This window comes from Columba livia, chromosome 23 (assembly GCF_036013475.1).
Source record: "Columba livia isolate bColLiv1 breed racing homer chromosome 23, bColLiv1.pat.W.v2, whole genome shotgun sequence".
Lineage (NCBI taxonomy): Eukaryota > Metazoa > Chordata > Aves > Columbiformes > Columbidae > Columba > Columba livia.
Window position 1 is genome coordinate 3,110,651 of NC_088624.1, and position 25,829 is coordinate 3,136,479.

The following is a 25,829-nucleotide window of genomic DNA, read 5'->3' on the forward strand; positions in this document are numbered from 1 at the left end:
AGCCTGGCTGAGACTGAGCTTAGAACACTTTTTCCACCATTCCCAACGCTGCTCTCTCACCCTTCCCATCCCCAATACAAAAGCCCTCCGCTTATGAGCACAGGACTGATCTCTGAAATGAGGCTTTCAATTATCAAAGTACCTCAAACCCTGGATGTGCATTATGCTGCTGTAAAGAATTATCGATCTCTTCTGCTGTGTCTTAAAATCAAACTGACAAGTTGATTATCGAGTATAACCACTCAATTGCTGGCTTGCCCACAGATTTCCTTTTCCTCCTTTGTTCACCTGCATCTTTTCTCTTCCTTTTGTCGGGAATCTTTTTATCTCCTTTCTGCTTCCTCCACTCTCTGCAGGAGCCTCATTAAGGTGAAGTGAAGCAGCAGCAGCAGCACTGCCAGATGGACTCTGCTCCACACCCTGGAAAGCTTTTAAAAGATAGAGATCCACAGAGCAGGACTTCTTCCTTTTAGATATATTTCTAATGAACGTCCATTCAGATGTGACATGAATTTGGGCATAAATTGTGCCAACCCCCTACTGTCCCTTTAGAAAATGTGTGTCAGGGTCCTTATCCAACACACATCAAGGTAATATTCGATCTCACCCAAAGTGTAACTGTATCTAATTATCAGCCATTTGAGCCATTGTATTAAACCATAAAACTGAGATAGGATTGAAACATCTTATGATTCCAAAGGCTAAATGTACCAGTAACATAAATAATGCTGTAAATTACAAGCAAAATGAAAACTTGGTCAGAAAATATATGATGTAATTTGTGCTTAGGGGTAAATTGGCCCCTGGCTGCCCAGGCCAGGGAAGGTGTGACCTGTGTAAGGCCGAAGGAGATGGCTGCGACTCAGAAGCTGGGTCATTAGTACAGAGAACAAATGAGATACCCTAAAATCCTTCCAAAAGACAGCATCCTCACGAGATTTATTGCAGTCTGACCCCCTCTGCCGGTCACCTGCTTGCTGCCTGTGTGCCAGGCACCTCCAACAGGCTCCGAGATCCGCAGGGATGGTGGGAGCGGGCAAGCAGAAGGTGATCCAGGGCTACCAGAGCCGTGCTGAAGCACTTTGTTAAGGCAGAAGCTTCAGAAAGCACCTGAAAGGCTGCAAAGAGCAAACAGCTCCCTTAAGGCCCCACCATCTCCTCCAATTTATTCCTTTAAGAATGAACACAGGCATCTTTTTTCCAATATTTTCTTCATATAGCTTTTAATTTTGTTTGCTGCTATTTTCTTTTCCATTTTTTAAAAATAATGCTTACCAGCATGGCGCATCTCAAAGCAGCTACTCTAAACCTAAACTGCTAAAAACCTTATGTCAAAATCAAAACAGTAACTCATTTTGAAGTCTTTGTTATTCTAAATATTCTTAAAACTCTATATAAACTTCTTAGGATTTTCTATTGCTTCAGATATTCAGCAGGAAACACAGTCTAATACATCTGGATAATAAGCATTTACCCATTTGTGTCTGCACAAAAAAGAGCTGCTGATTATAAACTGAAAATCCAGAGGCAGAAATAAAGACAGTAACTGGATATCTGTGCACAAAGCATTGTAATATCCCAAGGCACTTAGTTTTGAAGCACAGTGTTTTGGTTGGAGAACACGCTCTTCTTGTCAGATCAAGAAAGTTTAGAGACAAAAAATAATCCAAATTGATAATTTTCTTTCAATGAGGGTGCCCAGTTTCTCACTGAGAGACCATTAATCCTCCGCGCTGCCCAGACAACTCAGCCCCTGCTTTTCTGCGGCTCGTTTAACAAGCGTACAGACTTGATCCAAGACAGGACTGAGGTTGGACACCCGTGATTCAGTTTCGGGATGTGATGTCTGACCCCATTATGTGTTGCTCATGTCCCGCGTGGAACAGAAAGCTCAGAATTACCGCAGCGGTGGCACGGTCAGTCTGGTCTGCGTGATCGTAGCATCAACTAAGCCTATACAGTGATTTCGGTCTATTTATACCGCAGCCTCCGGACCTATTCTACAGCGCAGATACCAATTCAGCATTATTCCAGGCCGTGACAAAGCAGGTGGTCATCAAACACCTGCTTGTTGGACTTGTCGAAGGTCTGGCTGCAGTGCGGGCACTGCAGGAGGTGGCTCTGCACATGTGCCTCGTACTGACTCGTCCCTGTGTCTTCAGGAAACACTTCGTTGCACATGGGGCATTGCCGTAGAGAAGCCTGAAGTACAAAGGAAATGTAAATAAAGCTAGTTTAAAAGTTATATTCAAAGAGAAGAAACAGATAAGTTTAGTAGCCAGATATTATCACTTTTGGACAAGTCTCTCTGACTTCTAACACTCCCAAGTTTTCAAATGTCTCCAAGCTTCTCTAAATACCACTTAAAAGTGACGAGCTCCTGAGAGCCACTCTGACCTCCCGTCCTACGCAGCACGTGTCCATGTCTCCGGTATGAAACACGGTCATTAGCAGCTGCATGCTGCTCGTTCTGACATGAGGTGCTGCCAAGAGCTGGTCCTTACAGAGTAAGGTCAACAGAGTTTCCTTTCTCTTCTTGGAGACACATAACTCTCATTAATTCTATGTGTTCTAAGCATCTCTGTCTCCATTTTGTTGTCCACTGTCTTACCGGGACCAAAGCAGCATGTAGACAATTGGTTACAGAGTTGAACTTCCAGCTTTTTATTTCCAAGCACTAACTTGTGTCCATAAACCACAAATTCATGTCCACTTTACTTACTACATTTGCAGCTCCTGCCCCCAGGTTTGCTCCTGCAGCTGTAAAAAGAAGTGGTCAATTTAGCCACAGCAAAATGATTAACACCGTAATGTGCTGATAACGAGACATTCCTGAAACATGAGGATGGGGCTCTGCATTGAAACCTCTATATTTAGGAGTATGGAAACTGGACATAAGCCACAGAGCTGGCTGTCTCACAGCTGAACCAACTCGCTAATCATTGTCCCTCCTGGTAGAACAGCCACCCCCGATCACTGAGCAGCTGTCACACCTGGCGCCTTTTGCACCTGCGCACAGGTGAAGCTGCACGGAGGTGCTGCCAACAGCGGCTTTTCTCCAGCACTCGGTTCCAGAGCGAGGGGAGTTTGCTGGGGCTCTCACTGTTGTGTATTTGCAGTTCTGGACAGTGTGATCTCACCACAGTATGGATTTCCAAACAGAAGAACTCCTTCCGGAGCTGGACCCGGAGCCTGAGGAACACTGGAGGAGGAGGAACCCTCTCCAGCCCGCGGGAGACGCCTCAGGAGCGCATCGTTCTCATCCCTCGGATTCTGCAAAGAACGGCAGACAAGATGATCGCAACAGAGTAGGTTTGTTGCTACAAAGGGTGTTATTTGGTAAATCACGGCAAACGGGCAAATAAACCAGTTCGCAATCAGCCAAATATCAATCCTGAATTCCCACTGATTTACCTTATGCCTTGAGCTGACCCAAAAGAGATCAAGACAGAGGTTGACTTTCCTCCTACGGAGAATCCCAGTTACAATGTCTTGTTATCCAGGCGTTTCTGCCAGAACTAAACCATCTGTGTACACTATAAGAATATCTGTGTACTACGAGAATCTGTCAGTGTGCTCACAGAGCCGCCTGTGTCGGTGCCCACGGCACCATAAACGTCTGTCTCTGTCATGGAATCCCCTGGATTCTCCCAGGATTGAGCACTATTTGTCCCTGCTCAGTGCTGAGGATGCCTCAGCCCCCCGCCCCGGCTCCCCCTTGCACCGTGGTGCTCAGGGACGGCTCTACCTCTTGAGTTCTGCTCACGCGTAACCGGCGATTCTCCTCCTTTAGACCTTCCAGCTGCTCTGTCTTGTCATGGTTCACACGAGACAGGTTTTCTACTTCTTTCTCATAATTCAGCACTTGAGACTGGGAACAAAGATGGGTGGGCGGAAAGGGAAAATCAAATAGCTGTGAGTGAGGAGCACAGGCACCTTCTGCTGCAGAAAGCAAAGCTCCATTTTCCCATTAAAACCTTTGTAGAAACTGAGAATAGGTCCACGGGGATCTATCGGACTCTACAGCTGATGCTCAGCCCATCATTCCGGGTGTCCCAGGTCTCAGACCTAACACCAAGCTATTATCAGTCTCCCTTCACACACCTCCCAGCTACAAGTCTTGTTTCCACCCACGTATTGAATGTATTAGAATGTTTTTCCAAACAGAAGTGTTTTCTGCCTGGATCCTTAGCTGGCAGGAGGTGAACCACAGTCTGGCTTTGGTCAACTTAATGAGCACACAAAGGGGACATTTGCAGGGAATAAACTCTCAGTTTCTCTTTGCACATCCCCCTCGGCCCTTTCACAAAACAGCTTGCCAAGGTTTCCTGGAGGTCAAATCACATCAAAGGTTGAGATAAAGAACCTATAGAACCTACGTAATCAAAAAAGAAACTCACACACCACATATTTGCTCAAGATTGCTCAGTTCTGACGGAGGCAAAGCAAAGCGAGGGAGGGCAGCTCCGTTTGCTACCTGCAGCTGGTCCATGTGCTCCAGGGCTGCTCTCAGTCTGCTTGCCAGACGGTCCTTGTCAGAGCTCACGTTCTGAATTTGCTCTTTGAGTCTACTCAGAACAAATCAAAACACACCGCACTTTCACAGATGGAAATTTAATCCGTAAAGCCAAGGTGCTTATATGAAACCCTGTTTTGAGGTATGCTGTAAATACACTTACTGGAGCAGTTCCGCCCCTCTGCAGTCATCCTGCTCCTTTAGATGTTTATTTTCCTTTCTCAGGGAATTCAGCTCCAGCTCCAGTTTCTCTATGTTGCTCCTTAGAGACTCTACATTATTCTGCAGCTCCTGAAAATCACAGTGAGGTTGACAGGTGGTAAACGGGACTGAAGCAACAGTCCTGCTCTGCACTGGAACTGCACAATCCCTCAACTGCAACATCTCCCGGCAGCCCGTGTGAAGGAGGAAAATCTCTCCTTTGCATTCTGACTCCTCTTTCAGATGCCGTTTAATTTATATTAAGCCCTGAGCAGAACTGAAGGAGGAAAAGATAATAATGCGATTTAGGGACAGCCAACAAAACGTTTTTGAACACTCCTGGTTCCCATATGTTCCTGACTTCTGTGTCTCCTGCTGCCTCTTGTTCATCATGATTGTTCTCATCACAGTAGAGGTGTTGCACGATTTGGTAAAAGATTAAACAGATAACACGTGGAGAAACCTCTTTTGTTTTCTCCCGGAAGCATAGAGTAGAACAAGACCCGACTCGATCCCTCTTCATCTTTCAGACTTAAAGCTGCTGACTTAGATTAACTTTTTTGTTTACCTGTGTCTTCTTGAGCTCTTCCTGTAGGTTGATGTTTTGTTGCTGGAGACTTGCACAGCTCGCCTTCAGCTCCTCATTTTCTTCATGTAAATTTTTGTTTTGCAGTTCCAACTCTTCCACTTCTCCCTGGCAAGCAGCAAAGTTGTTCACTCACAAAGGCAGCACCAAAAAGCCACATTCCAAACAGCACAGTGTGAAGAGCAAAGGAAGATGAGCTCTGCAGCAGGGAACCCCATGTACCTCCCCACGCTTTCACTACCAGCGCAGACCACGCTGCTGCTTCACTCTCCCCAGTCTGCCCAAACCCGTGTGACAGATCCACAGCAAAGCCAGGAACAGAACCCAAATCTTGGCATCCCCTTTACCGGGTCGCTCCGTGTTGGCAGTGAGCACACGCCAACAAAGCGGAGGCAGGGAAAAGTTGGGGATGGGGGACACACACCTGCGTGGTCACCACCAGGATGTCATCCTCGGTCTCTGCTCTGAACTGGAAGGGCACGCTGGCTCCCCGCACCACGCCGTCCTGGTCCACGTAGCAGAACTGGTAGTACTCGTCGTCCTTGGGGAGGTAGTAAGCTTCAGACAAATACAACAGCCCCGTCACATGCAGCTTCTAATTATCCAAGTCTCTTAACTACATAGCACAGAAAGTGTGTGCACTCCGGAGTGACCCCGGCTCCCTGCTCACCTTTGAACTGGATCTGGTGCTGTGCACCAGCGCCACTGTTGGTGTCACTGTGGGTGTCACTGGGCAGAGGAGCCCACATGAACGTGTAATATTCCCGGGTTGTTTTCCATCCCACCTGAAACAGTAAACTTGTTATATGGCATCACACAGTTCATATTTATCCTGTGGTAATGGGACTGTATTTCCACACAGATCAGTTACTGGGAGGACTTTTGCATTGATATCTGACCTATGACAGGTTATGATTATCCTATGACACGATAATCAGTGTTTGACAGCGCTGAAACTGTTCAGGTCACAACAGACCTGGCACCTTGTCCCTAGCCATGACAAAGATGTCCCGTTACACAGGGTTACTACTGAAAACAATTTCCCGTTGTTCTATCAAAGCCCTAAGTCCTGTCTTAAAATGAAGCATAAAGCAGATGCCGAGCTGTTCGTCTCTCCCGCTGCTGCCTTCTTGTGCCTGGCACATGGGGTCTCACGGGATTCACTCACCCGGAAGATGCCCACCCAGTCCTTCCCGCGAGGAACCATGTTCTGCGTGAGGGTGTACTGACAGGTGACGTCTCCTCCGGGAACATAGAACTTCTGCACGTTGTTAAAGACCACCTGGGAGAAGTGGCAGTTGTCCAAGAGGACGGCGGACGTGGGCGGCTCGTCTGAGGTCTTGTCCATTGTGGAGGTCTGCAAGAGGAAAGAGGAAGGAGATTATCTCATCTTCAGATGCTGCCAACACAGTTGTATCCGCGAAGGGTTCGACAAGGTTTGGCTTGTGAGCGATGCAGCTGCGAGGTCCAAACCCACTGCGCACAGCCCAAGGTGTCTCAGCAGCCACACGGGCTGCCTGGTGGCCCTGCCGCTGTGGCTGGGAATGGCGCAAACAGAGGAGTCCTGGCCGGGCAGGTCCTCACAATTCTGTCTCACCAGCCCGTGTCATGAGGCCGTTATAGCCCTGCGACTCGTGACCGCTGCAAGACGATTCCCAGTGCTGAAATGAATACGTTGGGTGACAGCAGGGTCAACAAATAGCACTAAAACTTTCACACGAGTTCCCAGTACAGAAAACATCGCAGTGTGCTGTGACACTAAACATCACGCAACATAAACCCACAGCGGGTGCATCAATCCAACCAGCACCCAAAGTGCCGGAGCCAGGGCAGGGCAGGACACGAAATGCCGCAGCACAGAGCAAACCCTGTTACAGCCCCGGGCAGTTCCAGGAATCCCCAGCAGAATCTTCTCAGCTGCTCTCAGTGACAGCAGCAGCAAGGACGGAGCTCAGAACCTGGGGAAGGTTCATCAGGAACACCCAGCCCACTGGAGCATTTCAGGTCATCTCTAATCCAGACGTTTCACAGGGAAATTAACTCCCTGGAACCTGCATTTTTAATTTTTTTTGGAGATCGTCCATATTCTGTGACAAAGAACAGCCTGGAAACCAGCCAGAAGCTGAGGTGGGGACTGCGGGGCTGTGCTGGGAAAGGAAAAGGCACCAGAGCTGAGAAGAGCAGCGAGAACTGCACCGACACGCTGCCTTGGGATGAAAAAACGTTAAAAAAGAATTAAGGACAGCACCTTAATAATTTTCCTGCATCGCTTCAGCACGGGACACAGCGCTTGCTGCCACCAGGCTTAAAAGCAACTTGCAAAGAAAATGAAGAGTCGTTGCCTGCTGCAAACAGAGGGTTTGGGTGGAATCCTCGCGACGCTGAGGGCAGAGGCGGCCGGGCCGGGGTGCCCAGGGCTGCGGTGGCTCCAGGACACGAGCGGGAGGACATTTGATCACCGCTCGGTTTGTTCCGCGCACAGCTCGGAAGTCACCAGCGGTGGCCCCTGAGGGGACCGGGACCGGGACAGAGGCACCTTTGGGCGTTTGTGCCTGACGGGGCAGAGGTACCAAGGTATCGCGACAGCTCTCTGTTTTGTTTGGTATTTTAAATTTTTGTCGCTGTTTTCTGCTGCCACGAGCCCGCAGCGTCCCGCAGATACACAACAACGCGGGCTCCCCCTTCTCCGGTGACACCGACCCCCGGTACCGGTACCCGGGGCAACCCCAGGCTTCGCGTGTCGTGTCCCCCACCGGGAAACGAAAGTGAAAGTGTCGCCGCCGCTCGGCAGCAGGGCAGCCCCGGCCCCCCCGCCCCGGGGGTCAGACCCGGGAGGGGCACAGGGGACCCCGTCACCTCCCCTCCCCCCCCCCCCCCACTCACCGGGAGGAACGGCTGGAACCGCCGGGGCTGCGAGCGAGCGGGAAAAGGCGGAGCCGCCCGTGCCACCCCCGGGCCACGACACCGCCCCCGGGCCACGGCACCGCCCCCGGGCCACGGCACCGCCCCCGGGCCACGACACCGCCCCCGGGCCACGGCACCGGCCCCGGCGGCCCCGCCCGCGCTGCCGGGACTTGTAGTTCGGTGCGGGCGGGTCCCGTGTTCCCCCCGGTGCCGGGTGCGGGGACAGCGGTGCCGGGTGTCCTGGGCCGCCGGGCCGGGAGGGGTTGGAGCTCAGGGAGTTTCAGTCCCGGTACCGAGCCCTGGGGAGGCCCCTCCGGCCGCTCTCTGTCCCGGGGCACCCGGGGGCGGGACGCGGACGGGCCCCGGCCCGGCCCCCAGCCCTGGGCTGTCGGTACCGGCGCACGGAGCCCTTTTCCCCGCACCGCGGCCGGGGGCGGCGAAACCCTCCCGAGGCCCCGGTTGCCCCCGAGGCGGCGGCGCTAAACCTCGGCCCCAGAGACGTTGGGCTGAACCGGGCGCTTTAATAAACGACGGGAAAAGGTTTAAATGTCCAAAACGACCCTTTGGGAGAGACTCGGGGCGGTCGCAGCCGCCATCGCGCCCGCCTCCATGGTAACCTCTATGGTGCGGGGAGCGGCCCCGCGGCCTCATGGTCCTCTGGAAGACCTCCAGGCCGCCAGCCAGTCAGCAAGCAGGCAGAGAAAATAACCAACCAATGACGATCCGTGTGGAGACACCGCCCTCCCGCCGCGTTGCGCTGTCCCGGATGCTGGTGGGAGGTGCCGTCCGGGTCTCAGCCAATGGGAAGCGCGGATGTTGTCCCAGCGTGCCGCGCGCCGCGCACGGCGGCAGCCAATGAGCGCGGAGGACGCGGGGGGACACGGCAAGGTGAGCGCTGCCCGCAGAGCCGCCGCAGCTCCGGCCGGACCCGCGCAGGTGGGACCCGCTCCGGCCCCGCTCCGGCCCCGCCGGCCCCGCCCGCAGCGGGGAGCGGCTCCGCCGGCCGCGGGGCAGCGCTGGGCCCGGGCGGGCGGTGTGGCCGGGGCCCGGGCGGGCCGTGCCCTTCGGCGGGAGGCGGCGGGCGCGGGAAGTGGCGGCGCCTCCGCCGTCCCCACGCACCCCCAGCGCTCGGGCGGGCTCAGCTGGGCCTCGACGGGGTCGGAGCGGGGCAGGGAAAGGGAGAAGGGCCCGGCCGAGGGTTGACGGGGGCGGCGGGAGCAGCCTCGGGCGGGACGTGTCGTGTGGCGGCCCCGGGACCGCGCGTTGGCCGGTGGTGCGGGGTCCAACCCCGTCTCTGTTCTGTGGCAGGTGAAGCACGATGCAGGCTCCTCTGGCGCTCCTCAGCTCCCCAGCCCTGGTGAGTGGCGTCTCCGCTGGGCGCTGCGGTGGCGCTCGGTGGGATGTGTCATTGCAAACCTTACCCTGCGCTGCTCGGCTCGAAGCGAAGCTGAGCCGGGATTGTGCGGGTTTGTTTCACGGTGGATTTGGCGAGGAGGGGAAACAAGGTGACCTCTGGTGCCCAGCGGGTGGGATCTGCCAGCTGAGCCGTGCTGAACTGCAGCCCCGAGGCTGCTCCACGATCAGCTGCTTGGCCCGGAGCTGCCGGGTCAGCCCTTTGTGTCAAGGTGTGAACTGGGGAGAAAAGCTGGAGCTGCTGTAGTAGCCGTGACACGTGTGCTCTGGGGCAGCGTTCCTCGTGCTCTTAATCCAACCGGCTAAACTAGAAACATTTCCACAAGCCTTTGCTTTTGAGTCTCGTTTCATTCTTGAGATGTTTTAAAAAATTCTAAGACTATTCTGCATAAAATAACTGCTCTTTTCTGTGGGTTATTGTGGACATGTCTGATTACAGGAGTTAATTGTGTTTTGTTTCAGTTCCGCTGCTGCTCTAGGGCGCTGGCCAGACCCGTGTCAGTGTCTGTTTTCAGCCGGCCTGAGGCTCAGGCCATACAGGTGAGACTTGTGGGGTGAACCGGGTCGCGTATTTCCCCGCTCACTGTCTGCGAGATGTGATGGTTCCACCTGAGAGGGAGGAATCAGTTTGTTGATCATGAGGGTGGCGCATATGGGGACATAAATTCCAGCCCAGAGCAGTGGTGGCTTAGCAAGCTCGGCTGATCGTGCTCAGCCTTGAGTAGAAGATAAATAGAGATGATGTTTTATTGAATGAATCTATTTGTAATTAAAGTGTGTCATTAGGCTGTTTGTTCTCCTGTGCCCCCAGCCCACCGGTGTGTCCCATGCACAGCTGTCCCGCCGCGGCTTCCAAACCAGCGCGGTCTCCCGGGACATCGACACGGCCGCCAAGTTCATCGGTGCCGGCGCGGCCACGGTGGGGGTGGCCGGTTCGGGAGCCGGTATCGGGACAGTGTTCGGCAGCTTGATCATCGGCTATGCCAGGTGAGCCAGGCCCGCTCCAGTTCATCCCCGTCTCCCAGCACTAAATTAAATACATCACTGGAGCGTTCTCAGGAATACGTCCAGCTCTATGTGAGCAGTGGGTGCGAGCAAACGCTGTTTCACTGCAGCCGTGCTCCTTGGAACAGAAAATGGTGGTTATAATCCATTATTCTATTAAAATAAATTAAAAAATACCTACATTGTGTGAATCCACCCCGTACCTCCCCGCGCGGTGCAGCCGCTCTGCCCATCTCCGGGAGAAATGAAACTCTTGGGAACGGTTACTCGGTGCCACCAGGGTGGGTGACAGCAGCCTGCAGGGTTCACCGTGTCCCCATTTCTAAAACCAGGGGCAAATCCGGGCTTTCTCAGTCCCACCAGTGGCCGCCTGCCCTGAACCTGCTCCCAAATGTGCCACCACTGTGACATCGTCCTGGGTTTCTGGGGTGGGATGATCAGGACTCTGGTTTGGGGTGTTTATTTCTCACTGTGGATCTTTTCCCCCCCCTCTCTCTGGTGTGTCCCCGCTCAGGAATCCCTCTCTCAAGCAGCAGCTCTTCTCCTACGCCATCCTGGGCTTCGCGCTGTCCGAGGCCATGGGGCTGTTCTGTTTGATGGTGGCCTTCCTCATCCTATTCGCCATGTGACAGCGCGGGGCTGGCTGCGGCGGCCGCCCCCGTCCTCTGCGCCTGGAGAACGTTTCCACCTGAGCGCCCCAGACTGACAATTAAAGAAAACATTTCTCTAAATAAACTGGTGGTTTTATTTTTTCCCTTGTGTTCTGGGCTGGTGGTGGGGGAGACTTCTTGTGAATTGATGGTTGGAGAGGGTGAACATCCTGGGTACGATAAAGCAGAAAGGGAGTGGGAAATGATGGTGGGAGGAATGTCCTTGAACAGCTCAGATCTGTGCAAAAATCCCACCAAGCGCTGCGCTGGTGAAGCAAACGCTTCCAGATGAGCTGACAGAGTGGTGTTTTTTTTTTAACATAGTGTTGAAAATGCTTTGCATTCTTTTTTTTTCACTGAAATGAGCTGGTGGGTGCAGGTACATGTGTGTAAAAGTGTATTGATGGTGTTTGCATCACCGTTGGTACATGTGGGATGTGCTGCCACCTGCTCTGAACTTCCTCATTTCACCCAGAAGAGCTGGTTTCAGAGCCACGCTGTTGATGTACCTCCTCAAAACATCTGTCTGCACAAAGCACCACAGCTCAGTTCTGTTTCCTTTTTCTCCTCAATGTGGCTTTTTCCACCCAAAAAGCCCCGAACTCGTTATTTCTGCTGCCTCCACCTCGGGAGACCCCCGCTGCAGCAGGGGGCGCGCTGCTCCGCAGTGGGACGCTCTAGCCTGCGATGAGGCGTTTCCACTACGAGACTCTGTGGTGGCCGGGGGGAGTTTGCGCCGGCAGTGGGAGGGGGGGAAGCGGGGGAGGCGCCGCTCTGGCCGGCCATCGGTGGTGGAGGCGGGCGGCGGGGGCCGCTCTGGCCGACGGACTCGCTGGTGCGGAGTCCCGGAAGCGGCGTTCCCCGGAATGGCGGAGAGTCCGGCGGCCGAGGAGGCCCCGGCCCCGGCCGCGGTGCTGGCGGCCCCGGGCAGCGGCTCGGCCAGCCCGCCGTCCGGCGGCACGGCCAGCCCCGGCGTCTTCATCCCGGCCGAGCTGTGGGCGGCGGCGGGTTTCGGCGCTGCGACACCGAGCGGCGGCGGCGGCGGCGGCGGCGGCGGCCCGGGGAGCGGCGGGGCCCCCATCGCGGCGGCGGCGGCGGCCGCGGGGGCCGCGCTCCTCACGCATTCGGCCTTCTGGGACCCCACGGTCAGCGGCGACTGGGACAGCGAGCGGCCCAGCGCGGCCTGTCTGCTGCGGATCAAGCGGTGAGAGCGGCCGGGCCGGGCCCGCCGGGACCTGGGGCTGCTGGGGCGGGAGCGGCGGGGTCGGGACCCCGCGGCGGTCACTGGCCCCTGGGCCTCGCCTGCGGGCCTGGAGACCCGGACTGGGGCTGGGGACAGGCCCTGGGGGCCCAGGGGGTTCCTGGGGACACAGCCCGGTCCCCATGGTGCCCCCTTGCCGGGGGTTTGGGGAGGACGGGTTTCCCCTGCCCCGCAGCCATGGACGCCCGTCCCGCCATCAGGTTGTGACTGGGGCTGTGTCCAGCCGAGCTCCTCAGCTCCAGCCCTGCCCGCAGGGTCGCTGGTGGCTCCTTGGAGACGCTGCCAGACGGGAGGAGAGCAGGTTTCTCAGTCCCCCCAACAGCCACATTCAGATGATTGTCCTAAACCTGCCCGTAGCGATGCTCCTCCCAACTGCTGCCGCTCCAGCTCCTTACAGCATCATCTGGTGCACCCCAGTGTGGCGACAGCCTTTGCTACAACGAGCAATATGGTCTGGTGTCATTAGAAACGCTGGTGCTGCTCCAACAAGCCCTTCCTCTTCCTTTGGAGCAGGAATCGCTGCCCGCCAGGCTCTTGCTCAGCCTTGCTTTGGAGCTTCTGGAATCTCTTCCCAAGATGGCACCAGATATTTGGGCGCTTTCCAGCCCAAAGCACGAAGCTTGCGGTGGCAGCGAGGCTGTGCGCTCCAGTGCCCCTGTGCTCGTTCTTGCCCCAAAACCTCCCTGAGCTGCCGTTGCTTCCCAAGGGGGGAGGTCAAGGTGGAGCTTGCCCTGGAGCTCTGCACGGCTCGGGTCACGGGAGGGGGGTTTGGTGATTGAATTCAGTGGGTGGCATTTGGTTCATCTGTAAACTGCATGGAGTTGTAGGTGACTTGTTCCTGTTCAGTTCATTGAGGCCACATTCCTAAGGAAACATCGTGGTCAAGTCGTGTGTGTGTGTATGTGCATCCCAACTACTTGTGGACCCTCAAGCCCAAATCTGTCAGAGCAGTAACAATCTCAGAGGCAGCTGAGCCCCGGTATGTGTGGGGAAAACAACGCCTGGGTGTACGAAAGGGATCCCATCAACAGCCTGAGCGTGAAGAGGGAAACCACGGGGTGGGAAAGTCATCCTTGAAACAATGAACTTTGCCCACGAGGACTTTTAAATGCTGCCATAGGGGGAGTTTATAGCTAAAGCTTTATGCACTGGAGATGGTAAGAGACAAGGCGGCTGGTAGTCACGGTGTGCTGGGCCTGATGTCTCGCATATCGATCCATTGAACGCTGCTTGTGCTCCTCATTTATTTTGGGGACAAGCTGTAAGAGCTCAGCCAGGAAACAGAGGCGAGAGAAAAACGTCCAGCTCTTCACAAGTTGCAAATTTCTGTCTTAAAAGTCTGTCCCTTTGCATCTAGAAGCTTCCATGCCTTGAGGGAGGGAGATCCCGACTAATTCCTGTTTCCTTTGCTCAGGGATATCATGTCCATTTACAAGGAACCACCCCCAGGAATGTTCGTTGTGCCTGATCCCCACGACATGACCAAGGTAAGAGCTCTGGAGCTGGTTCAACTTCCTGCTTCTCTGTGTGTTGCTGGTGACGGCTGCCGGGAGTGTTTGCCCAAACGGAGCGTTTATTCCCGTAGTGGTTTGAGAGGAGTCAGGGTGAGCCTTGCAAGAGCATAACGAGGCTCCCGTTTTGGCTGCGCCGTTGAGCCGGGCTGTGTTTTAACATGGGAGGAGGCTCTTGGAAAGCAAGCTGCTGTCACAGGGCTCTGAGCAGCTTCCCCAGACGGTTTAGTGTCCCTGTGACCTGGTGGGGGCTGGTCCAGCTCCTTTCACCCTATGGATGTTTGAAAACCATCAACAGAGCAGCTTGGAGAGGAAAGAGCCCCCGGGAAAGCTGTTGGCCATGGGGGCTTCTCAGGGAAGCTGGGAATGAGAAGCGTCCATTAGTGACAAGCAGTGCTGGGGTGTCCGTGATCCCCCCGTGGCACCCGGAGCTGTGGAATCATGGGCTGGCGACAGCGGGATGTGTCCCTGTCCCCGCACCTGCTCCCTGTCCGGCTGCAGAGAGGCCGCCGGGCTCCCCCACCCCCTGACAACCGTGCCCCCCGTTCCGGATCCCCCAGACACCCCAGGGAAGCCGCTGCCTGCAGTGTGGCCGTGGGGTTTGGAGGGAGCACAACTGGGGGTCTTCGCTGCAGCGCGGGCTCCTGGAAAGGCCCCAGCGCCCTATGGTGGGAATGGGGGTTTGGGACGGCAGCCTGGGGGCTTTGATCCAAATCCCAGGGAATGGTGAACGGGGGCTGCCTGGATCACCTGGGGGTACAAGCTCCCTTAGCAGCCCAAGGGAGCACATTTCCTCCTGGACAACTGGGATCTTTGAGGGCAATTAGCATGGAGAGAATAGGGTCTTAATTTTGGATCCTGGCAGAGGAAATGGAGCGATTGATTTTAATAAGAGCAAAAATCAGCACAAGACCACAAAATTGAGGAATGCTCTAGTTTTGGCAGAAATTCTGGATTTTTTCCTTCTAAAATTAGATTTTTTTTTCATATTTGATATTTTTTTTAAAGCGGAGCTTACCAGCTGAGCTGTGATTCAGTCTGCTTGGGGCTGTGCAGAGCTGGATGGGAGGCAGCTGCTGCGGCCTCCATCCAAACCCTGTGCTGGGAACCCACTCTGCATGTTGGGGGGACCGAGGGGCACAGTGTGGGGTGGGGGGGGGTCGGCGTGGGCCGCGCACGGTGGGTGCTGGTGGGAGATGCCGCTGCGGGCGGGGGTTTCTCAGGCCGGAGGGTCCGTGGGGGTTTGCAGGGCGCTGCACAGCCTGGCAGCGGGTGCGCAAGACGGGCTTTTGTTTTGCAGATTCATGCATTGATCACAGGCCCATTTGACACGCCTTATGAAGGGGGTTTCTTCTTGTTCCTGTTTCGCTGTCCTCCAGATTATCCCATCCACCCTCCGCGGGTCAAACTGATGACAACAGGAAATAACACAGTGAGGTTTAACCCCAACTTCTACCGCAATGGGAAAGTCTGCCTGAGTATTCTGGGGTAAGAGGAGACTTTGGCTGTTCTGTTGGGGAGCCAGGAGGCGGCTGCAGGCTGGGTTGTGCCTTGTGCCCCAATCCTGCCCCACACATGTGCTTGGATGCGCCTTTATGCTGCTGTGAAGTCGTGTACAGAATCAGGGTCATAGAGCGGCACAAATGAGAGTCCAACTTGTCTTTAAAAGCACCTGAGGACGGAGCAGGGGAAGCACGAAGCCCAGCGGCTGCTGCTGCGCCTCCCGCTTCCCCCGCAAAGCCCGAGCGCCGCGTTTCTTCCGCTTTTGCGCTTTGCAGCCTAATCCTCAATATTGTTTGAATGTAGGTTTTCGTGGTTTTAATTTCCTCTCTCCGTGTGGGTTTAAGAATAAATTAACAAAATTAAAAGCCGCTAACAACTTCCTTGAGAGCCATTTGACTGCTCTGCGTTTCCACCTACATGTCAGACGTGGGGCCGAGCGGTGGGTGTAACGATTCACCAGCGCTGCTCCCTCGCCGCCCGCTCAAACAGGCTCCGCTGCTGCAAACCCTCCTTATTTACCTGCTGGATTTTTAACCGCGTGAAGCCGTGTCGCTCTGGCAATTGTAGCCCTGGAGCTGAATTATTGAAGAGCAAACAAAGAGCCTCAGCCACAGCAGAACCGAGAAGCACGGGGGGGAGCGTGAGCGGCAGGATTTAGGGAGAGCGTATGTGGGTCAGTGCAGCCGCGTTCAGCTCGCGGGGGACGGGCCTGTGTCTGAGCTGGGATGTGAAGGGCAAGCGGCAGAACAGCGTTTTCTGCGGCTGCTATTGCGTGGAAAGGTTGGAGGCCAGTATCTAGTGCAGTGCCTCAGGGGGCTGTACTGGGGCCAATATTATTCAATATATTCATTAACGATTTAGACGAGGGAATAGAGTGTACTATCAGCAAGTTTGCTGATGACACTAAGCTGGGAGGAGTGGCTGACACTGGAAGCTGTGCTGCCATCAGAGACCTGGACAGGCTGGAGAGCTGGGTGGGGAATAACCTGATGAAATTTAACAAGGGAAAGTGTAGAGTCCTGCATCTGGGCAGGAACAACCCCAGGTTCCAGTATAGGTTGGGAAATTACATATTAGAGAGCAGTGTAGGAGAAAGGGACCTGGGGGTCCTGGTGGACAACAGGATGACCATGAGCCAGCACTGGGCCCTTGTGGCCAGGAAGCCAATGGTACCTGGGGTGGGTTAGAAGGGGGGTGGCTAGTAGATCGAGAGAGGTTCTCCTTCCCCTCTACTCCGCCCTGGTGAGACCACATCTGGAATATTGTGTCCAGTTGTGGCCCCTCAGTTCCAGAAGGACAGGGAACTGCTGGAGAGGGTCCAGTGTAGGGCAACCAAGATGATTAAGGGAGTGGAGCACCTCCCTTATGAAGAAAGGCTGAGGGAGCTGGGGCTCTTTAGTTTGGAGAAGAGGAGACTAAGGGGGGACCTCATTAATGTTTATAAATATATAAAGGGTGAGTGCCATGAGGATGGAGCCAGGCTCTTCTCGGTGGCAAACGATGATAGGACAAGGGGTAATGGGATCAAGCTGGAACACAAGAGGTTCCGCTTAAATTTGAGAAGAAACTTCTTCTCAGTGGGGGTGGCAGAGCCTGGAACAGGCTGCCCAGGGAGGTTGTGGAGTCTCCTTCTGTGCAGACATTCCAACCCACCTGGACACCTTCCTGTGTAACCTCATCTGGGTGTTCCTGCTCCATGGGGGGATTGCACTGGGTGATCTTTTGAGGTCCCTTCCAATCCCAAACATACTGTGATACTGTGAAGGTTTTTGCTACTCCGTGTGTGTGGAACGGGCACCTCGTCCCTCCAGCAGAGCTCCCATCGGTGCTTTGGAGGGCAGTCCCGGTGCGGAGCGTTGGCATCGCACGACTTGTCTGAGGCTTGAAAATCAGGTTTCAGTTCCTAAGAAGCTGTTGGTTTTGACCTGCGGCAGGTCGTGCTGGCGGCTCGCATTGCCCTGGGCTGCTGTGCGAGGTGACAGCCCGTAGCTTAAAGAGCCCATAAAATGCTCAGAAATGGCGCTTTTCCTCAGCTCTGCGTGATGCCCTGTGTGTCGTAGCAGTGACGTTCACCAGCCTCTCGTCTTGCTCAAGAGTTGAGAGAATAAACTGCTTTCACCCTGAAAACTCTGTCGGTGCGCGGTGCTTTCTGTGTCCGTAGCAGCGGTTTCTGTTCTGTCGCATTTCCGTAGGGCAGAGATGTGATTTCACGAGCGTTTCGACCTTTGGCGGCTGGAGGGATGGAGCTCGCCGGTCCAGTCCTGCGCTGTTAACCGATGCTTCTCTGTTTTAATGCCTCAGCACCTGGACCGGGCCTGCGTGGAGCCCCGCACAGAGCATCTCCTCAGTCCTCATCTCCATCCAGTCTCTGATGACCGAGAACCCGTATCACAACGAGCCGGGCTTTGAGCAGGTGAGAGCCTGAGGTCCCCGCACACCTCGCTGCTGGCGGCAGGTCCCATTCTGGAGACGAGGACAAAAGCAGGTTGTGGCGCTTGGCTCCTCCCGCCTTGCTCTGCCCCTCGGCAGAGTGCAGGGGGATTTACGGGCAGCTCTGCCCTGGGGCTGCTGGGCTCCCGGTGCACAAGCTAACGGAACAAACGCCGTTCAAGAAGGTGCCGGGGAGGGGTTGGCTCTTCACTGCTCTGCTACACAGCTCCTGACACGGCCTTTCTTGGGACACGTTGTCACGCAGGGAGCAAACTGCTTGGGTTTTCCTGGTCTCCAGCATCTCGGAGCGAGGCGCATTTCTGTGCTGACTTACCAACAGACCCGTCTCCACAGCTGTGCACTCCGAGGCTCTGGAGACACGTAACATCTTGCCAGCTTTGCCTTGGCAGCAGCAATTAGCTCAGCACACACCAAACAGACGAATCTGTGGTGGGTTCAGCGCAATTCACCGGGGCCAGGAGACAAAAAGCCATTCCCACCGCACGGACTCACTGCCCCAAATTCTGTTTCCAGGAGAGGCACCCCGGGGACAGCAAGAACTACAACGAGTGCATTCGGCACGAGACCATCCGCGTAGCGGTGTGCGACATGCTGGAAGGGAAGTGTCCCTGTCCCGAGCCGTTACGGTACGGAAAGGTGGCGTGGAGAGAGCATACGTGGGTGTAGGAGGCAGAATAAGCTCTGGCTGCCCTTCCTGAACTCCTGAGAGCTGCTCTAGGGACCAGCGGGTCTTTAACTCTCCCTGAGTTGTTTTGTTCCCCTGAAGCGGCCGGCGGCATCCGTGCGCTAAGGGCTGAGTTAATGTGCGCGATGGCCACAACCTCCAACTGCTGCTGGAGATAAAATATGCCTCGTGTTCTGGGGAAAACCATCTCTCAGGAGGGGAGCAGCGCTCTCGTGACAACACGCAGAAGCTCTGCAGCCGCGGCGACGCTGCCGTTGGTTTCGCTGTGTCCCGCCCTGCTGTCCCCTGTTACTGGCTGGGGACGCACGGTGTTGTGTCCACACTGGCCACACAAACTGGAGCTCAGTGGGAGGGGGTAACCCCGGGCGATGTTGCTGTTGTTTTGTGGTGACTGTTTGCTCTCTCGTTGCGTTCAGGGGCGTCATGGAGAAATCCTTCATGGAATACTACGACTTCTACGAAGGAGTGTGTAAAGAGAGACTTTATCTCCAAGGACAGACAATGCAGGTGGGTGGCAGACAATTTTGTTGTTGACAACTCGCTGCTTTAGGTACAGGTGTGTCGTTAGTGACAAACAACAACGTGCAGCACCTGGAGGTACATGGGGTGGATCTGGATCTTTCCGTGAACTATATATTCCAACTTCGAAACATGAAGCGAAGACATTCCTGTGGATAAAACCCGACCTGCCCCAAGTCTGGAGGCTGCACGCGGTGTTTTGAAGGCTGTGGGGGTCCCCGGGTGCTGGGCTGGGGCCGCTCCAGGCAGGCAGGGGCTTCTCCCAGCAGCGCCGCCGGGCCCGCTTGCTCCCTGGTGGATCTGGGTTGGCAGGGTGGGCGCAGGCGGGTTATGCGGTGCTGGTGGAGCCGAGCACCACAGCAGCGTTTCCTGATGCCACCCAGGTAGAGTTCCTCGTTTGCTGAGGTTCTGGGTGGGAACTTTGCCCCGACGCTCCTTGTTCTGGCAGATGAGACTGAAAGTGGCCGAGTCGGGAGCTGCTGGGGAGGCCGGGCTGGAGGAGCAGTGACAACGGGGCAGGCTGGACGCAGGAGCCGGGTTCTGCGCTGTACAGAACAGGTTGCCGAGCTGTTTGCGTGTGAACAGACGCATCTTCCTCCCTCATCAGCCACCTCTGTCTGACTCATTGAGAAATTCCACTGCTGAGAAAAGATGGAGGTGGTTGATTTAATGATCTTGTGTATCCGAGCCCTTTTTTCCTGTCAGTGCCATCCAGAAATGCAAAGCACTCCTAAAGCAGAAGGGCTGATGTATGGAGTGAGAAATTCCCACCAGGAAGGTCTGCCATGACAGGGGAAAGTTTAGGGGCCTCTCCATCATAAGATCGGATTTAACCCTTAATGCTTTGACCATTTGTTGCCCAATTGCTACACGGCTTTCTTCGTTCTGCCTCTTGCCAGGTGGATAACGGTCTATATTGATGGGCTTATCTCTGGTTTTCTTCCAGGATCCCTTTGGTGAAAAACGAGGCCACTTTGACTATCTGTCCCTACTGGTGCGTTTGCAAGGAATCCGGCAGAAGGTGCAAGAGAAACACCAGCAGGAGACGACAGAAATAGACTCTGAGAGCAGCTCCTCCGAGACAGAGACGGACACGCAAGGTTGCTCCAAAGCCTAGAGCTGCGCTGCCCGCGGGATGTTCTGTCTTCACCCTCTCACGCACCCCGGACAGACTCAACCCAACCAGGGCCAGGGCGGAGAGAACTGCGGGATGTTCTGTCTCCTCGTGCTGCTCTGGTGGATAACGCTGAGCGAGACTTCACGCGAGACAAAGCCGAGCTTGTGGCAGGCTACCCTTCAAAGGTACTGACTACCCTAGAAAGCCGGAGCATGTGGCATCAGGTTATTTTTTTGGGAAACGCCTACACTGGTTGGTTTTTTTTCTTCTTTTTTTTCTCCCCTCCATTTGATTAAAGAATGAGATCTCGACTGCAAATCCTCTTGACAGCTTTTCTGTTGCTAGACAGCGAGCCCTTCCCTGGGGCCGCGCGAGGAGCTGCGGGAGCCCACGATGAGCCCAGCCTGTGACGGGGCCCACGCGGAGCCGTTTTGTGCGGGTGGGGAGAGCCGGGGCCTCGCTGCTCCGGGGAGCCCACCCAGCCCATGTCGTTCATCTAGACGCTGTTCTAGACAGACCAAAGATCAGGAGCAGTGCTGGAGTCTGGGCTCCTCTCCTAAAGCTTTCCTGGAGCCTTTGTCCACTGAGACTCCAGGTGCAAAATAGTGCATGAAAAGTGGAAACTGCAAGAATCGCTGAATGCAGTGCAGGTGTGTTTGTCCTGGCCTTGTGGGGAAAGGAGGGCGAGCAAATCATTGGTCACAGATGGGGGAGCACTTAAAAATAAGTCTAGTTTAAGTATTATTTTTTTAAGGTGTTGATCTGAGTTTAGCATTCTGGAAAGGTTTTGTTCTGGCTGCTCTGAACGGAGCTGTTTTGTTGCCTCCACTGAAGCGCTCATTGCTCGCCACCTGGGCAGTGGAGTATTTGACGTTCCTCCCTCCTGCCGCCCTGAGCCACCAGAATGAAGCGCTAGAACAGGGGCGATTCTAGTGAAGGAAGCCAGTTTGTGGGTGCAGTTCTGCGGAGCCGTGCGCCTCGGTACCCACCAATTCCTTTGCCAAACTTGGCCGAGTGAAACGTTTAACAGCCGAGCGCTTTGACCGATTCACGCAGCAGCTTTTTGCGGGGAGCGAAGAGGCGGCTGCGGGTGCCGCTGCACCCAGGACATGTTCGGTGTCACCCGGGTGGAGGCGAAACACCCGGTTTCCCCGTGTAAAGGAGCCTGGTGATGACTCATTGGAGCAGCAGAATGTTTGTTGATAAAGAGCTTAATCTATATATTTTTTTTCAGTTATTTTTATGGGAGCTTCAATAGCGAGCTAAGCACAGAGTTGCACATTGTCCCGGGCCCTCTCCCAGTTTCTGTGACACCTTCCCACCAGCTCGGCCCCGTTTCAGACTTTCAATGGCGGGAGAATTCCCAACGCGGTCACCTTGGTTCTGAAAACAGTGAAAACGGCTGAAAACAGCCGAAAGCCCCGCCGTGCGCGGGACAGGACGGTGACCCCCCCGCGGCACCGAAGGACCTTCAGCCTCTGAGATTCCCACTTGTCTCGCAGAACCCCGGAGCCTGCGCTGCCGCGGCCACGGCGCTGGAACCTGCAGACGTTTCTGAATTGTGAAGGTGCCACTTAACAACTTGGGAACCTTTCTTCCCTTTAGTGAGCAAACACCCGTGGGTCTGTCATTGGCTTTAAACTCTGTCTTCCCTCAAGGGAAAGCTGAACTTACGTAGGACTCACTCAACATCTATACACCAGATGAGAGGGAATAAAGCGGGTTTCACCCTGACGCGAGGTCTGGGGGTTGCAGCGGGGTCTCCCGAGAAGCCATGAACTGTGTGCTGTGTCACCGCCTCTCTAATCCCATTGTAAATGTCACATTTGTCACCGTTCAGTAGCGTTGCGGGTGGAGCTGTGACTCCGCTGCCTTCAGGTGGAGCTGGTTCTGAAATCTGTCTGTGATGCATGTGGCGTTACCACCCACCGACCCGACGGAACAAGAAAATGCCTTATTGTGGACACTATTCACATAACGCGCATGTGGCTGTAAAGGAATTAGTTTTCTAGCTCTAGTGTCGTCTGTCCTGCCATTTCCAAATGTTTCCATTTCAAAGTGACAATCGTCCAATGACTGCTCTAGGCAGAGATGTTTTAGCAACAGATTTTTAGACCTAATTGAGTTGAAAATATATGCACAAGAGTCACTCTAAGATACCTTGTTTATATACTATTGTACATAAGATCTTTTCTTTTTTTTTTTTTGTGCAATAAAGTTTGTTTTGGCAGAATCCAGCCTGTGCTGCTCCTTAGTGGAACAACGACTCGCTCAGAGCAGAGAGGACAACAGGATGGTTTCTCAGTGTTGCTGCTTCCACAGCTGCAGCCCCCAAGACTGCAGCTGCAAGAGCAGCTCGGGCCGTTTGCCTCTTGCTGGGACAAGGTCTTAAGTTGTCTGTAATGGTAAGTGGCATTTCCACCCACAACAGAGGAGAAAATGCAGAGCCAAGCGAATACGAATCAGTCCTATTAAACTTTCCAAGCTAGACACTTTTTACAAAAGGTTTATTTCAAGTCCGCTGTCCCTGTTGCAGCTGATGCGCAAATACCCTCGCAGGCAGGGCTGTAGGGGCACAGCACAGAGCAGTCACGGAATCGCCTCCTTGGCCTCCTCCGGAGTGATTTCCTGGGCGTACAGCTCCGTGAAGAGCGCGGGCAGCCAGTACTGAGCTTCTCCTTCTGCCTGCGTGTCCAGCCAGGCCATTCCCTCCTTCAGCAAGTGTTCCTGCGCAAACAGAGCGGAAACCGTGAGCAAAACCTAACGGCTGGGAAGCCGTTCACAACACAAGCCTGAGCCCACCTTCACTCCAGGGCAAGGGGGGGTGTAGAGCTTGGGCTACAATAATTTTTAGCGTGTCCACAGTCCCCGGTCTCCCAGCTGGCGCAGGATCCCCCGCGCTGCTGCGCTAACACAGCCCCTGAACTCGCTGCACACAAGAGACCCTCGTACATACCAGCACTTGCTTTGCACGTTCCGTCTCCCACTTCAGGCTGGACCTGATCTCGCTGACCGTTACGTAGCCCTTTTTCTGAAAAGAGAGGAAAGATACTATGAGCTTACAGGTGAGACTTAAGCCCATAGTTTAGAAGAGTGTGGACAGTTTTGCCTTCAGGCCTGGCCTAATCGCAGCTCCCCATCATAGATGCAATAAGGTTCTTTCAAGGTGGCTGTACTTTAAAACCTCCTGGCTCGGTACCTCTGCCAGCTGCAGGACGACAGTGTGATCCATGTTCAGTTCGGCGGGTACAGACTGGATCAGGTACGTTCCCCCGACAGGGATGATCCCAAAGCCACTCCCCAAGACCTTCAGTTTCTTGATGGCCCGCAGGAGATCATCCCTGCGGAGCAGAGGGACATGTACCAGGCTGTCAGGCGGGAGCTGCTCCCCAGCCGCACGCTGCGTTCTGCAATGAGGGACACTCGACGCACAGAAGCTACGAGCAAGAGCAGCTCCTCGGAGCTTGCTGCAGTTTCATGTAATCAACAGCTGAAAAAGCATTCACAGCACAGCTTAGAATTAGTTTGCGTGTCCGTGCCCCCTTCAGAAGTGCAGACCTGCGCTAGAGACACACTTGTAGCACCTGAGCTTCAAGTGCTGAACTTGCAAGATTCAGCCCCAATTAGTGGTGAGCTGTGTCCTTAAATCCGCTCCCGCAGGACGTGTCTCAGCCCCTTCCCGCAGCTCCGGAGACCGCGGCAGTGAGCTGGGTTTGCGGGGAACCCATTGTCTCCAGCTCAAGGCAACAGCCCTTTGTACCTCAGGGCTCCCCGAGCACAGCGCTGCTTTCTGCAATGTCATTAGTCGTGGGTTAATTGTGGATCATGTGTACGTGGCTCCATTGCTGGAGGTCACATCTGGAGCCCAGTCACCCCTTTTCTTCCCCCAAATGCCACTCGATTCCCTGTCCCAGACAGACACTCACTGGCTGACGTCCTGAGCAAACTTCCCCCGGCCCTTCAGCACCTGCTGGTGAAGTTCTTCCAGCATTATCAGCCCTGGGAGTGGACAAAAGGGGACAGGGAAGCGTCACTGCACAGCAACATCACTCCAGCTGCACCTAAGGGTCCTTTGTGCATTTGCCACCGGGGAGTAGCTGTAACCTTGTACAAACAGAACGAGCTTTTGGGGGCAATAAAGACAAAACTGTCATCTCAGTATTTTGTGAAATCGACTACAGAACGTTCCACTGAGCGACACGACTCGTTCTCCCCCGGGAACGCTGCCCTCCCGCTCGCTGCAGCCCCTGGAAACCAGCCTGGGGAGTCCTCACCTCCATTCCTGTGCTTCAGAGCCAGGCAAACCTCAACAATCTGAACCCCCAGCTCGTAGTAAAAGTCTCCGACTCCCAGCATCTCTGACCAGAATCCTTTCCCAGCTGTGAAGAGAGAAAGGAGTAAGTGAGCAGACCTGAACAGCTGCTGGTGCGAAGCTGTGAGGAGACTCCGATCCGTCAGTGACAAACTAGTCTCCGGTTTGGTTAACTTCGCCTGTTTCCCCCCCAGCTTTCAGTAAATAACACCCAGAGGGACATCACACCGATTCACAAGCCCCAAGAATCGAAACAGCACCAGCTCTGCCCTGGGAAGCTGCAGCTGACGAAGCCGCGGTTGTTAACCCGGCGCCTGCTCCTCACATGCCAAGGGATCCACGCCGATGGTCGCGCACATGTCCTGGAACTGCACCCGGAACTCGGGGTTTTTACGGATCTCTTGCTTGTGTTTGCTGGCAAACTCTTCTAAGTTGGTCTTAAACATGTCCAGCTGCTTGGACATCTGAAAGAGAACCGCAGAGAGGTGTTTGCGTCTCAGCGCTTATTTAACGCAGATTTTCCATAAGCACAGGGAAAGGCTCTTGGAGAGCGGAGTCCCCGCGAAGCGCCCGGGGCAAACGCCGCAGCGCTGTCCCCAGCGCTCGGGGGTGACACCCGGGACACGGCGGAGGGGAAACGCGCCCGGGTTTGCTGCGGGGCCCACCCGCGCCGCTCACGCACCTGTGCCAGCTGGTCCTCGGCCAGCACCGTGCCGCGCTCCTTGTACTTGGCCTGCGGAGGAAAACACGGGGCTGGCGCCGGTACGGCGGGAGGAGGGAGCTCGGGGCTCCCCCGACCCGAGCCCGGTGGGGTCCGGCACGCTCCCACGGGCCCGGTACGGGTCCGACACCCCGGCCCGGCCGCCCCCCCGCGGTCCCGGTGCCCCCGGCACCTCCGCGAGTTTCTTCTTGGCGATAGCGCCCGCGCCCACTCCCCGCCGGTGCATCCCGGCGCCGCCGCCCGGCGCTCTCCGCTGACGTCATCACCCCGCGCCGAGCGGCGCTGACGCACGGCGGGGTCCCACTCCCCACGCGTGACGGGGACACCCGGGTCACCCCCGGGGGACACCGGGGGCAATGGGGGCATCGTGAGTGTGGGGGGTGGTGTCCCCAGGGGTGGCGGCGAGGCTCTGGGGGGTTGGGTCACCTCGGGGGGTCAGGAGGGAGCGGGGGGCTCAGGGCTCCTCTGGGCCAG

General features: G+C 55.3%; 4 protein-coding genes across 5 annotated transcripts; 2 read left to right on the top strand and 2 right to left on the bottom strand.

The window, feature by feature from the left end:
- Positions 1–1,206: 1,206 nt before the first annotated feature.
- CALCOCO2 (calcium binding and coiled-coil domain 2) lies at positions 1,207–8,320 on the bottom strand. Its single transcript, XM_065039743.1, has 11 exons — positions 8,187–8,320; positions 6,472–6,660; positions 5,974–6,088; positions 5,728–5,861; positions 5,286–5,411; positions 4,680–4,807; positions 4,478–4,568; positions 3,749–3,871; positions 3,141–3,273; positions 2,723–2,760; positions 1,207–2,202 (listed from the first exon to the last, which is right to left on the bottom strand). Exons 2-11 carry the CDS (start codon positions 6,649–6,651, stop codon positions 2,026–2,028), a joined length of 1,245 nt encoding a protein of 414 aa, XP_064895815.1. The 5' UTR covers positions 6,652–6,660; positions 8,187–8,320; the 3' UTR covers positions 1,207–2,025.
- A 668-nt stretch (positions 8,321–8,988) lies between these two features.
- Positions 8,989–11,360, top strand: ATP5MC1 (ATP synthase membrane subunit c locus 1). Of its 2 annotated transcripts, none has more exons than XM_065039747.1 (5): positions 8,989–9,095; positions 9,516–9,564; positions 10,083–10,160; positions 10,432–10,607; positions 11,140–11,360. In XM_065039747.1, exons 2-5 carry the CDS (start codon positions 9,526–9,528, stop codon positions 11,252–11,254), a joined length of 408 nt encoding a protein of 135 aa, XP_064895819.1. In that variant the 5' UTR covers positions 8,989–9,095; positions 9,516–9,525; the 3' UTR covers positions 11,255–11,360. The 2 variants fall into 2 exon arrangements, with proteins under 2 accessions (XP_064895819.1, XP_064895818.1); XM_065039746.1 differs by having other exon boundaries at positions 9,009–9,143.
- A 670-nt stretch (positions 11,361–12,030) lies between these two features.
- UBE2Z (ubiquitin conjugating enzyme E2 Z) lies at positions 12,031–22,552 on the top strand. Its single transcript, XM_065039742.1, has 7 exons — positions 12,031–12,479; positions 13,951–14,023; positions 15,348–15,535; positions 17,852–17,963; positions 18,515–18,627; positions 19,103–19,193; positions 20,152–22,552. Exons 1-7 carry the CDS (start codon positions 12,142–12,144, stop codon positions 20,320–20,322), a joined length of 1,086 nt encoding a protein of 361 aa, XP_064895814.1. The 5' UTR covers positions 12,031–12,141; the 3' UTR covers positions 20,323–22,552.
- Positions 22,553–22,812: 260 nt separating this feature from the next.
- Positions 22,813–25,634, bottom strand: SNF8 (SNF8 subunit of ESCRT-II). Its single transcript, XM_065039745.1, has 8 exons — positions 25,528–25,634; positions 25,317–25,367; positions 24,960–25,098; positions 24,597–24,701; positions 24,249–24,321; positions 23,522–23,663; positions 23,279–23,353; positions 22,813–23,049 (listed from the first exon to the last, which is right to left on the bottom strand). Exons 1-8 carry the CDS (start codon positions 25,579–25,581, stop codon positions 22,912–22,914), a joined length of 777 nt encoding a protein of 258 aa, XP_064895817.1. The 5' UTR covers positions 25,582–25,634; the 3' UTR covers positions 22,813–22,911.
- Between the last annotated feature and the right edge of the window lie 195 nt (positions 25,635–25,829).

Excerpts from the sequence above, each read along its gene's own strand:
- UBE2Z (XM_065039742.1), top strand. The coding sequence starts at position 12,142 with ATGGCGGAGAGTCCGGCGGCCGAGGAGGCCCCGGCCCCGGCCGCGGTG. Across the intron at positions 18,628-19,102 it reads CCCTGTCCCGAGCCGTTACG|GGGCGTCATGGAGAAATCCT; the intron begins GTACGGAAAGGT and ends CGTTGCGTTCAG. Across the intron at positions 19,194-20,151 it reads TCCAAGGACAGACAATGCAG|GATCCCTTTGGTGAAAAACG; the intron begins GTGGGTGGCAGA and ends GTTTTCTTCCAG.
- ATP5MC1 (XM_065039747.1), top strand. The coding sequence starts at position 9,526 with ATGCAGGCTCCTCTGGCGCTCCTCAGCTCCCCAGCCCTG. Across the intron at positions 10,161-10,431 it reads CTGAGGCTCAGGCCATACAG|CCCACCGGTGTGTCCCATGC; the intron begins GTGAGACTTGTG and ends CTGTGCCCCCAG. Across the intron at positions 10,608-11,139 it reads TTGATCATCGGCTATGCCAG|GAATCCCTCTCTCAAGCAGC; the intron begins GTGAGCCAGGCC and ends GTCCCCGCTCAG.
- SNF8 (XM_065039745.1), bottom strand. The coding sequence starts at position 25,581 with ATGCACCGGCGGGGAGTGGGCGCGGGCGCTATCGCCAAGAAGAAACTC. Across the intron at positions 25,099-25,316 it reads CCGAGGACCAGCTGGCACAG|ATGTCCAAGCAGCTGGACAT; the intron begins GTGCGTGAGCGG and ends GTTCTCTTTCAG. Across the intron at positions 23,664-24,248 it reads TTTGCTCAGGACGTCAGCCA|GGATGATCTCCTGCGGGCCA; the intron begins GTGAGTGTCTGT and ends TCTGCTCCGCAG.
- CALCOCO2 (XM_065039743.1), bottom strand. The coding sequence starts at position 6,651 with ATGGACAAGACCTCAGACGAGCCGCCCACGTCCGCCGTCCTCTTGGAC. Across the intron at positions 5,862-5,973 it reads GCACCAGATCCAGTTCAAAG|CTTACTACCTCCCCAAGGAC; the intron begins GTGAGCAGGGAG and ends ATTTGTCTGAAG. Across the intron at positions 5,412-5,727 it reads TCCTGGTGGTGACCACGCAG|GGAGAAGTGGAAGAGTTGGA; the intron begins GTGTGTGTCCCC and ends GCTGCTTGCCAG.